The following is a 12807-nucleotide window of genomic DNA, read 5'->3' as shown; positions in this document are numbered from 1 at the left end:
ATCTGTTATAAATAATAGGCCTCATTATTTTCACTGTTTTGACATTAGAAGTGGTATTAAGAGAACATTCCCGTCACAAGCATAGCTCAGCTTGTTTCTGAAGAGCTTCTGTAAAAATACACATTTAGGAAGCCCATTTTCTTTGATGTAAAAAACTTTTAACATCACAGGTACATATGTGTTAGTCTCATATTTTAGACATTGAACAAAGTTCAGTAACATGGTCAAGCTTGAAAACACAAGTAGGTTTTTTTTTGCCATTGCAGAACAGTGAACTTCATTTAGTGGATAACTGAGGTAATTCTGCAAGAATTTCCAAATATTTAGATTGGGGGAGAATAAGAGTTTTAGCACGTGCTATTTTGTTATCCGTCTTATTCATTCACCTTACTTTTCCTTTAAAATATAAAAATGTCTAGAATGTAATATTAATATTAATACTATTTTCATACTTAATACTAATTTAATAACTAAACTAACATTAAAAATAAAAGAAAAAAATATTAAAGGCTAACTAAAGCACACTATGAATTCTTCAAGAGCCTGAATTATAGTTTTACTCACGGGAAATGCAGTTTTCTGATTTTTAAGAACATCGCAGGACCTATAGTTAAGGAAATGCTTTCTTACAGATTCTAGTGGCAACTATTTTAATGAGTTGATAAACAATATTTCTAATTTTTTCTAATCAAAATACACATAGTATTTCTAAAACATTCAAATTTGTACTGGTAAACAGCTTGTGAACATTGGTCTTGTCTACATTACTCATTTGCATGACAGAGGAAACACTTATTGAGGGCCTCTTATGTTTCATTGATTCTAGAGAGAGAGGAGGGGAGAGGAAGGAAGGGAGAAACATTGATATGAGAGAGAAACAGGGATTGGTTGCCTCCTGTACGTGCCCTAGACTGGTGATCAAACCCACAACACTTCGGTGCACAGGACCACGCCCTAACCAGCTGAGCCACTCGGGCCAGGGCTAGAGTGCCTTCTTCACTGGAACAGCCCCACCCCACTCGCCACACTGCTTAGTGTCTTGTTTGTGCACTGCCTTTACCCCAGGGGGCTCAGGGAAGTGCACTGGTCCATGCAAGCTAACGTCAGAGAAGGGCTAGAAGCAGTTATAAGAAAGCAGGGTTTGTCTGAGTAAAGTGGAACCTATAAAACTTTTATAATTCATAAATGTGCAGTATTTTTCTAGTGATTCTAGGTCAACATTGACTATTGGGGAGTCACTGCTGCTTCTGCTGATATCTGAAAGATTGATCTCATCTGATTGACTTCTAGGAAGGGAGCTAAGCCCTGGGAACTGGTCATTTGATGTAGGTGGGAACTGGAATGTTTACTTTCACACGCTGGTTCTCCTGACCCCTTTCATTTGATGGGGGGCTCATGCCCTTTCTTCTCAGTCTTCCTCGCCTTCCTGACCTCCAAATTTTGAAGTATCTCAGGGCCCTCTCCTCAGGTTTCTTATGTTTTCTCTTTAACATCCTCCCCATGTGATATCATCCTGTCCCATGGCTTTAACTAATTGTCTGAATAATGATGACTCTGCTTCCACTCAACATCTGCAGTGGATGTCTTCAGGGCACTGTCCTTAGCAAGGTCTACTTTCCAGGTCCAAACCTGAGCTTCATATGGCAACTCATCAGCCTGTTCTTCCTTCCGTCTTCCCCGCTGCTGAGGTAAATAGCAGCTGTATCCTTGCATTTCCTCAGGTCAACAGCTTGGAGTCATCTTTGACTATGGGTCTCCACATCTATCATGCAAACCCATCCTACAGAGCATATTCAGCCTCTGACCATGGCTCACGACTAGTTCTATCACCCTGGTCCCTGTCACCACTTAATGTTGTCAGGAAAATCGTAATGGCTTTCTAGTCAGCTTTCTAGCTTCCATCTACAGCACTTATATTTTATTCTTGATGTAGCAGCCAGAAGGCTCCTTTTCCAATTTAAGTCAAATTTACTCAAAACTCTGCTGGCTTCTCATCTCAGGGAATACAATGAAGTCTTTAACACGCCCCACAGGCTCTCCATATGTCTGGGGCACTTCTCTGACATCCCCCCTTTGCTGCTCATCTGTAGCAACTCTCGCCTTCCTGCTGTCCCTCACCTTCCTTCCTCTGGATTTTTGCTCTTTTTAACCCCCCTGCATGGGAGACTGTACCCAGCTATGCACATGCCGAACTCTCTTACTTGATTCCAGAGTCTGCTAAAGTGTCACCTTACCAGAGACCTTCCTTATCTAAAACATTTTAACCCACACCTACCTCCATCACTCCCTTTCTCCGTATCCTGTCTTATTTATTATTCTGTTACTTATTCTCTTGTTTGATGTATGCATTTCTTGTTTATTTGCTCACCGCCTGCTCACTACCTCTCTACTGGAGCTGAATCTTCATGAGAGCATCCGTGTTGCTTTTGTGTATTGCTGAAATTTCAGCACTTGGAAGAATATTCAGTACACAGACACTCAATAAGTATCGAATGAGTAAGTGAATGGGGGACTTATTTATATATTCAATATTTATTGAATGAATGAACGAAGATCTCATTATCTTGTTGTGTAAGCGAAGTGTCATTTCACCGTTCTGTAGATGTCGCTCTCTTCCGGGGAGAGTAGGGAGGAAAGGCAGGTACGCTGTTTCTTTCACACTCACTGTCTCCAGCATGGGTGAGAATGAACTCATCACACTTTCTGTCACTTTATCATCTCTTTATATTGAGCTTTCAGACAAGACAGTGTAAATGTGTCAGATTTGACTAAATTTTTAAGGTAACAAAAATTACGGCGTAGGCAGGGAAATATTAAAATTGTACATAAACTATTTATTTTCCCAAAGTCCAGGAGAAAAGTATTTCAGCTGAGCACTTCACAGAAAGTCACTATTCCCAGACATTTACTCCTGTGTACTGGGATGTGCTTTTCTCTTTCGCAAAATAGCCCGCATTTAGCAGACGCCCTGATTTTAGCCTTGCCCCTCCCTGAAGGAGATCATTTCACTCTAGTACCCATCTTCCTTCCTCCATGAGTCCGTTTCTCAAAGTCTGAGTAACACTGGGGGCTTTCAGCAGTCCAGTCCACACTTGTCCTTGAAACCCAAGCTTTTCAAAACAGCCCATGATAGCTCACCATGTCCAGTTCCCTTAAGACGTGTCCAAAGGTTTATTCTTCATATTGTCGACCGAATGGTCGGCTGTCATTCCAGTATCTTTCTCTTTCTCTCTTTCACACATCTCCCCAAAATAATATTTTTTTTTGAGATGGTATCTAAATGCATAAAAAGGAAATTAAATATTTACCCCCAAATTTTCCAGATTGGCCTCTCTTGTAGCAGGTAATGCATCATTATAAAAAACAATATTAGTATTTTTTCTTTATACCGCATGGTTTCTGATGAGAAGTCTACGATCATTTTAAATTTTGTTTTTCTTTATTTATTGTGTCTTTTTTTCTCTGGCTGCTTTTAAGATATTTTTACCACTGTTTTTATTTGTTTATTTGCTTTTAGCAATCTGATTGTAATTTGTATTGGCATGGTTTGCATTATGTTTACTCTGCTTGAGGTTCATTGAGTCTCTTGGATCTGTAAATTATAGTTTTACAAATTTGAAAATTTCTCAGCTATTACTTCTTCAGATTTTTTTTCTGCCCATCTATCTGCATCTCCAAATCACATGTATGCTAGACTGCTTGAAATTATTTTATAGGTCACTGATACTCTGTTCATTTCTTTTTTCAGTTTTTTAATCTGTATACTTAATTTTGGATATTTTCCATTGTTACATTAAGTTCCACGATCTTTTCTTTTGCTGTGTCTTCTCTTAAGTCCATCCAGTATATTTTCTTTTCTTTCTTTTTTTTTTAAATATACCTTTATTGATCTCAGAGAGAAAGGAAGAGGGAGAGAGAGAGAAACATCAATGATGTGAGAGTCGTCATTGATCGGCTGCCTCCTGCACACCCCTGATAGGGATCGAGCCCGCAACCCAGGCATATGCCCTGACTAGGAACCAAACCCCGATATCTTGGATGCTAGGTCTATGCTCAACCACTGAGCCACACCTGGCTGGCAGTATATTTTCATTGAAGATATTGTATTGCCATTGTTAGGAGTTCAACTTAGATATTTTTTATATTTTCCATTTCGCTCTTCATCCTGCTTCTACCTTTTTGAACACGTGGAGTAGATTTAATTGGTGTTTCCAATATCTGTCACTTCTGGGTCTGTTTCTTTTGAATGATTTTTCTCTACTTATGTGTCATATTTTCCTGTTTCTTCCAGGCCTGGTAATTTTCGAATAGGTGCAAGACATAAATTTTAGGTGTCGTGGATACGAGGTTTTATTGTATTCCTTTAGTTTTAGCCTTTATTGTTCTTAGGCTTTAAGGTAAATCCAGGGTGGCATTTAAAGGCGATACCTTTTAAGGACTCTACCCAGTGGTCCACGTGTTGCAAGATCTTTCCCCTCCAGCTTGAGGCAACGCAGACTTCTACGTCTTGTGTGACATCTGGGCTTTAGTCATCTTCTTGCTCTTTGACTCCCTTTTTCATCTTCCTCCTGCAGCCTCAGTAGTTTCTCTCACACTTGCAGAGATCAGGACTTAGCCGGCTGGGTAGCTCTCTGGAGCACTTTTGCTCTCCCTGTGAACTTCGCCCCCCTGATATTCATTCCTGAAAATTCTAGTTCCTTTAACTTGTCCACACTTTGATCTCGGTCTACTTAATTTCGTGAGACTCTCAGGTCTGTGGGGGCTTTCTCCTCCTTGCCCTGCGGCCTGGAAACTGCCACAGGCAGTAAGCTGGGCTCACCTCACTTCTCCCTTTCTTTTGGGGACTTTTCATTCTATACCGTGAACCTTGCCCAGTTTTTGAGTGTAGAATAGCATTGACTTCTGTTTCTCCATCATGGGCAAAAGTGGATGTTCTAATTTTTAAGAAGTTTGACAAAAATGTAGTTGGGAGAAATTCTAAACCTGTACACAAATTAGCAAAATTGCTATTTCTTAGAACTGCTGCTTAATTTTATTTGAATCGGTGAAGATTGGGTGCATTCTGTTTCACAGACATTGATACTCTGTTGGAATAAATTATTTTTAGCATTTACAAGTAAATAGGGTTAAATTTGCATCATAAATATTCATCAGGAATTGATGTGGTATCCAAGTGGGTTATAACAACACCCGGAGTGCTCCAGATTTCATTTGAAATAAAATATGGCCAAGATGTTTCAAGAATACCAGTGGGAAACAAATCTAATTACCTGATATGAATATCAGATCATTCATATTCATTCGTTTACTCATTTGATCAACAAACATTGAGGATTCAAAGATAAATAAGAGGTCGTTTCTGCTTTTTGTGAAGATTGTAGTCTGTAAGGGGAAACAGACATACAAACGATTAACTGTAATATGGTAGGATATAGTAGGATTGTAGGGTAAGGACGTTGATTGAGGGATGTATCAAGTGTCACAAAAACACAGGAGAAGGTAGAAAAGGGCAGGAAATTGAATCTGCTTTATAAAAGGAATCACCTTCCATCATCTATTCATTTATTCAGTTAACATTATTAGGCACCAGTAGTGTACTATGCACTGTGCTAAGGCCCAGCAATACAATACCTCCTGTAGGGGAGAAATAAGTAATAACCACAACTCAGTGCTGTAGATGCTGTGGCTGAGATGCTGTGGCTGAGATGTGCACAGGGAGCCACAGAAGTGGAGAGGAAGGGCACCTCAGCCCAGAGGCAAGTGACCAGGGACTGCCTCCCAAGGGGCTTGAGCCTCAGACAGGGAAAGAGCTTGCAACAGGGAGCATTCCCATTCAGGGACCACCAGGTATACAGTGTGGCAAAAGCTGGGATTCAAAGAGAAGCTATTGGGGAAACAGAGGACAGGTTTGTTTGTTTTTTAAATATATCTTTATTGATTTCAGAGAGAGGAAGGAGAGGGAGAGAGAGAGAAACATCAATGATGAGAGTCATTGATCAGCTGCCTCCTGCATGCCCCCTGTTGGGGATCGAGCCCAAAACACGGACATGTGCCCTGACGGGAATTGAACCACAATCTCCTGGATCGTAGGTTGGTGCGCAACCGCTGAGCCATGCCGGCTGGGCTAGAGGACAGATCGTGCTCTCTTACAGCATTTGGAGGAAAATGGGAAGCATCCCTCTCTGTGAGTGTGTGTGTAATGAGCAGGTAGTGATAGAGTTATGATTTAGGAAGTTCACTCCAGTCGTAGAGAGAAGGGTAGAGTGGAGAAAAGTGAAACTGAAAGTAGAGTGGCCTATCTGGAAGCCAAACTGTCTGAGAAACGCAGGAAGTAAATGATAAAGGACCACACTGAGGGAGGAGTGGAGAGACTGCAGGCAAGGGGCTGAGGAGAGGGATTGGGGAATTATTTAGAAGATACAACAAATGGTCTCAGTGCTTAACTGGATATGCAGGGCGATGGAGAGGAGTGAGGCTGTGATGACTTCTGGTTTCCTGACCTCTTGGACTAATCGTACCCATTAGGGGCTATGGCCTCTAAAAGGGTTTGCATAACCTGCAGAGAGAGCTCAACACAACCCACTGGAGTGAAAGAAAAAAAATAACACAATTCCATTTACATTTTTCTCAGTTTTTTTAGTTAATATTTGTATGTGTCTTACAAAGTAGACAATAAACTAGCACAGTAGTATTTGTACATAATTTATGGGGAACTTGAGGTGCGTACAGAACATTTAGGCAATAATTTCCAGTGGGCAATAAGGCTCTAGATCAGACTGTCCAGTAGACTTTTCTGTGATCATGGAAATGTTCTAAATACATACATACGGCTATTGAGCTCTTGAAATATGGCCAGTGCAGCTGAGGAACTGAAAAATATTTTTTTTGCTTGATTTATTTAAATTTAAATAGCCACATGTGGCTAATGGTCACCATATTGGAAAGCATAGGTCTAAACTTAGAAGAGAGACCCGGGCTTCCATTTATCAAGGGCTTGTACTGGTGAAACATGTCACGTACATTTTTAAGCAATTTAATCATCTCAACTACCCTGTGGAGTAGACTGTTTTATGCAGGCACCCCTCAGAGATAATTCGTGTTCAGTGCCAGGCCACTGCAATAAAGTGAATCCTCATCTTTTTGCTGGTGGAGGGTCTTGCCTTCAATTTGTAAGAATCGCAGCATCTGTGAAGTGCAATACAGGGGAGCCCAATAAAATGAGGTCTGCCTGTAGAAGAAAAGAGGAAGCTCTCTCTCTATTCTTTCAGCAGTAAAAGTTTATATTGAAATATATTGAAAAGTTGCTCTGAAATATGTCCACTTTCTAGATGTCCTCTATTGGTGGAGAATATTTATGCACTTTCATAACCAAGTAACCATTTTATATTTTCTTCCAGGTGGCTTGCGATGTTAGAGATTGAGATGTGTATTATTTTCTTATTTTATTATTATGACTGCCGTCTTCTAGACCCATTGCCAAAACCGGTAAGTGCTTTTGGAATTTTGAATAGTATGACTTTCAAATTTGATATAAACTCTCACCTCTTGGTTTTAATTACTAGAGATGAGCTACTGATTCCCTCCCTTAGGCCTGATCCTAACAGGTGTCTAACGTGGAAGCAGACTGGGAAGAAACTCCCTTAATTCCACACCTAGCCTCTGTGCTGCATCATCGCAACACCAGGACCTAGTAGCAGTGTTTCCACCACTTAGCCTTAGGATGTCTTCAATGAATTTACCAATGTTAGCCCCCTTTCCTGGGTTAAATAAGCATGGCCTTGGTGTTGGGCTGCTTTCCCTAGAAAGATATGCCTGTGGGTCCTAAAGTGAACCATCTGTTTTGGAGACAGGTCGTAGCCCTTGGTCCATTTGGAAAGCAATAGCATGGAAGCAACGAACCCAGTGGGAAAGACGGTAACAAAAATGAAAAGGCCATGACTTTCCAACCTCTGACCAGTGAATATTCCAATCATCGAACTCCTCCATTTTCCATAGTTCTGTTCTAGAGACCAACGGCTCTCAAACTGGTGGGAGCATCAGGATCCCCTGGGGGCCTTGTTAGAACACAGAATAACTGGCCCCACCCCTAGGTTTTCTGATCCGCTAAGTCTAGGGAGAGGCTCAAAAATTTGCATTTCTAACAAATTCTGGTGCTGCTGATGCTGCTGGTCTGGATACCACACTTGGAGGACCACTGTCTAAGGAAATAAGGGGAACTGCAATTTAACTACAAATGTTTGGAAGTCAGTTTGAAAACTCTGCATAAAAGGTGCTATTTAAACGAGGGTGAAACTCAGAAATTAAGCATTGCAATCACAGGGTCATTCACATAACATTTTGTGCTTTGGTTTACTCTTGATATCATAAGGCTAATGTATGGAGAGATAAATAAAACCCTTGGGTGACATTTCAATAGAAATTATGTAAGTGCATAAGCAGCACAGACAATATTGCATTACTCAGAAAAGTGCACCTTTCAGCATTTCCCCTGATTTCTTTTGCGCTTCTATTTTGAGAACAAGGAACTTAGTCATGAAGAGCTCTCAAAGTCCTACAATGAAAGGGGGATCAAACACCCTTCACAAAGGTTCACAGCTGAGTACAGGTTTTTGTGTTGTATTTTTTTTGGCAAAATGAAGATCAGAGCCAGGCTTTATAGGCACCAAATCCTGGTCCCTGGTCCCCTAAATTAGATGCCACAATTTCGCCCCAATGTCAACTATTTTCCCACCAGCAAGGAACAGAAACACCTTTTCAGATCAGAAGGATAACATTTGTCAGAACCACATGACCCTGATGCTTGAGATCAGTGTCACCAGATCCCCAGGCAGGATTTTCCCAGCAATTCCTTCCTAGCTAAAAATTCTGTTAGTTGTATTTAATGTATTATTTTACATACATCCCATTTCTGTTTTGATTCTGCTAAGAACATTTTTTTAAATATATGCTGTTTCAGTTTGTCAAAAGTACAAGTCTAAGTTAATTCTCATGATCCCAAAGGACATTTTATTTCATAATTCTTATTCTAGAAAGAGGAAAGGTCAATTAAAATTATGTAATTATTGGGCCTGTTATACTAAGTTGTAAAATGAGGTGATCAAAAACTGCAGGGGCCCAGCCAGGGTGGCTCAGAGGTTGAGTATCGACCTATGATCCAGGAGATCACGGTTCAATTCCCCATCAGGGCACGCGGCCTGGTTGTGAGCTGGATCCCCAGTGGGGAGTGTGTGGGAGGCAGTCGATCGGTGACTATCTCTCATCATTGATGTTTCTATCTCTCTCTCCCTCTCCCTTACTCTCTCTGAAATCAATAAAATCATATTTAAAAAAAAACCTGTAGGAAATGACCTTCAAATTACCGTGTTCTTGTAGGTTATAGGAAGGCGTGGTTGCCAGGGCATGTTCTGAGCACTCTTTTTATCAAGTGCAGAGAGATTACTGGACTTGAAAATCAGCTCCCCCATAGGAACATACTTTTCACAGTAGCAAAAATCAGATGCTAGAATCCTCAATTTAATTTTGCAACAGACCAGTGTTTCTTTTACTTCAGATCTTAAGAAATCAATTGATTTTCAGGTTCTCTCCCATTAAGAACCAGACAATACGGGAACATTTACAGAGCTCCCCAGGGTCCATGATTGGATCCCAAAAGCAAGCACATCTTGGCTAATACAGTGGGATTTTGTTTGTTGGGTTTTATTGTTTTGTTTTGTTTTCTGTTTTACCTTTTGGGGGGCTGTGGATCCATAGGAAATCTCACAAAACCTGGATTCCCCTTCTAGAAAAACACACTCCTCTTCATACACACAGAATTGTGACTGAATTTCATAGGGTCCACAGAAACCCTGCACTCATCCTCTCGACCCCCCTAAGAGTCTCCTTGCTAAGCAGCCCATTCCGTGCCCTGTTGCACTCACACTTGACGGCAGGCTGATGGCTTAAATTAAATCCATCTTTTCTTTCCTCACTTCTCATGTCCCCCTCAACCCTCAAGGTTGGCAGAACAGGCAGCTTTTCTTTTTCAAGCTCCCAAGCCTCAGCCACCTCTGTATTTGCAGTAAACTGGCCTCCTCTCATCTCCATACACATTCCTTGCTCATAACTAGAGAGAAAGAAATCAGAACATTTGGAACCCACAAAATATCCTTTTGCAAGTTACTATCTTTGGTATACTGTCAAAGTGATTCATTCAGACCATCAGCACCTTGTTTGCTTTTCATTTTAATTTTATTTTTTTAAAAGATTTTTTGTTGACTTTTAGAGAGAGAGGAAGGAAGAGGGAGAGAGAGAGAAATATTGATGGGCTGCCTCCTGCACTCCTCTCACCGGGGATGGAGCCCACAACTGGGCACATGCCCTGACAGGGAATTGAACCTGCCAACTTTTGGTGCATGGGATCATGCTCACCCAGCTGAGCCATACCGGCCAGGGCCTGTTTGCTTTTTAAACATCTGTAATGCGGCATAGAGGTCTCACCCAGCCACTGTAAAGGAGGTGTCACAGTTAGGGGCCAGGCATGTAGGAAGTCTTATTTGTGGCACCCTCTTTAGCCAGGCACAGTGAAGGGAGGGTGGCAGGTGAAACTGTGGTGGGATTGCCATTAGAATAAGGGGTTGCCATCTTTTCTGTCCTTTGAATGGGAGGTTCAAGTCGATGAGGCTCATCAAGCAAACACTTCCAGTCTTCCAAATCTGGACTCTGTGCCTTTTAGGGATAAGTATAACCGAATAAACCTTAGGTCTACAGCTGTTGGTTCCGTCTCTTAATTTCCACATTTCTCCCTCATTTCTGCTTTTAGCGTTCCCTACATTTGGTGGGCGTCCAGCAGCCAGAAGGACAATGCCGGGTGGAATATACACAAAGAAAGTGACGTCTTCTGGGGCTCGGGAGGGCCAGGCCTTCTGGAGAGGTGACTGCCCCTCACCCGCTGGCCTGCAGCACCTAGACCCGAGCTCGACTAAAACGTGCTGCTGAACTTTGCTTTAGTATTTAGTTCAAGAAAATCTCCAAATGGTACCTGTGTTTGGACCAAGAATCTGACATCACTCTCACTGATATGAAGACCTGAATACATGGTTTATAGAAAATGTTTAAATGATGGAAAGAAGAGGCATTTCTTAAGAAGTTGGAATTCGGTTTATGCAAAACTGTATTAGAACTTTAAAACAGAAATCATGCCATTTGAATGAAAATCTTAGTACATTACTTCACTGTGAAGGTAACATACTTAAATTTCTGTTTTGAGAAAGACTAGCATCAAAAAACATTAAATAATGATTTCTGGAAATGTCTATTTTTCTTACTATGATTCTTCATTAGCAATTGGCATTTTTAAGCTCTGTTAATATTCTTTATTGTAAACATGTCTGATGTTAAAAGTAGGAATAAAATGATAGCTTTCTAAGACCTGTAAAGACAGGGACCATGTCTTACACTCATTTCTACACTCAGCCACATCTGGGACAGTACCTTCTCCATAAAGTATATTGAAAAAGTGTTTGTAGATTGATGTATGGATTTGTATTTTAATTAAGGTGAAAGCACTCTTTTGACTCAAGCTGTTTGTAATCACAGTTTAAGATAATATTTTTGTTAATGCATGGAAACACAAATATAATGATGTGTTAAGGCAAATACCAATGTTTGACTCTATGACTTGAGATTTATGCCTGAAATATTTACTTTGAAATCCAGAAAAGAAATTCTGTCATGTTCAGGGGAAATATATGACAATAATAACAGAGTGAGTGATCAGTGATGTCATGATTTGTCCTTCAATATTGAATAAAATGCTGCTTGCCTCCTTTATTTCACAATAAGTAAGCTTTGCAGTGCATGCTGTCCCCGGGATTATTTGCTTCCTGCGCTAGAATTATCTCGAGGCGTTGATAATGATTGCTTAGTCATCTATTTCCTACCAACGAGCAGATGACTCCCCAGGAGAAAATTAAGTACTTTGGAGTATATTCACTCTTCCAGATTAACACAGTGATTTTTGAAGCCTCGCTAGCAGCTTGTAGCTCAGTTTAGCAGGCTCAGGGGTCTGGAAACTGAAGGGGCTGAAGAAAGTGTAGGAGGCCCCAGCAGACCTGAGAGTTGCAGACTGTAATCTGGCAAATTCACTAAATACGGCAGGTGTGCTCTTGGGGAAGGCTCGCAGTGAAACTGTATTCACATCCAGTACACACTTCAGCTGAATTTGCAGCCACTAGTGGCTGGTGTTTATCTCATTGTTGCTGGGTTAGGATGAATGTTAGCTGTCAAGTTGATGCACTTTATTTATTTTATTTTTTTAAATATGTCTTTATTGATTTCAGAGAGAGGAAGGGTGAGGGAGAGAAAGAGAGATAGAAAGATCAATGATGAGAGAGTCATTGATCGGCTCCCTCCTGCACGCCCCTGACTGGGGATGGAGTCCGCAACCCGGGCATGTGCCTGACCGGGAATCGGACCCCGATCGCCTGGATCCTAGGTCAACGCTCAACCGCTGAGCCACACCCGCCGGGCAAGTTGCTGCACTTTAGAAAAGAATGCACCACCATTGAGCTCTGCAGTCCTGTCAGTAAATGCAGGAACTCTTTGGTTCCAGGCTACCAAATAAAAAAGAAGCAGCCGGAGTCTGCAGATGGGAGTGGACCAAGACACCTGGCTCTCCTTAGCACAGTCTCTTTTGTTTCAAAAGTGTTTTTAGAATAAATGTTTCCATCTTTCTCCGTTAAATATTGGGCTTGGATAAATTTTAAAAACAGGGTTTTGTTCATTTTAAGGTCTTATTTTTTGGTATTTTAATAAATGGCTATAGGTTAT

At 41.0% G+C, this 12807-nt stretch overlaps 1 protein-coding gene across 1 annotated transcript in view; it reads left to right on the top strand.

Moving 5' to 3' along the window:
- The window catches only part of CYP39A1 (cytochrome P450 family 39 subfamily A member 1), a 72772-nt gene extending 60969 nt beyond the window's left edge, over positions 1–11803 (top strand). Inside the window, exons 11-12 of the mRNA XM_087817433.1 lie at positions 7398–7485; positions 10799–11803. Coding sequence (XP_087673559.1) covers positions 7398–7485; positions 10799–10870 — 160 coding nt within the window. The 3' untranslated portion in view covers positions 10871–11803. The remainder of the gene's footprint in view (positions 1–7397; positions 7486–10798) is intronic.
- Positions 11804–12807: the final 1004 nt, after the last annotated feature.

The sequence above is a fragment of the Miniopterus natalensis genome, chromosome 5 (genome assembly GCF_054644295.1).
Source record: "Miniopterus natalensis isolate mMinNat1 chromosome 5, mMinNat1.hap1, whole genome shotgun sequence".
Lineage (NCBI taxonomy): Eukaryota > Metazoa > Chordata > Mammalia > Chiroptera > Miniopteridae > Miniopterus > Miniopterus natalensis.
This window is presented reverse-complemented; position numbering and strand designations above follow the sequence as displayed.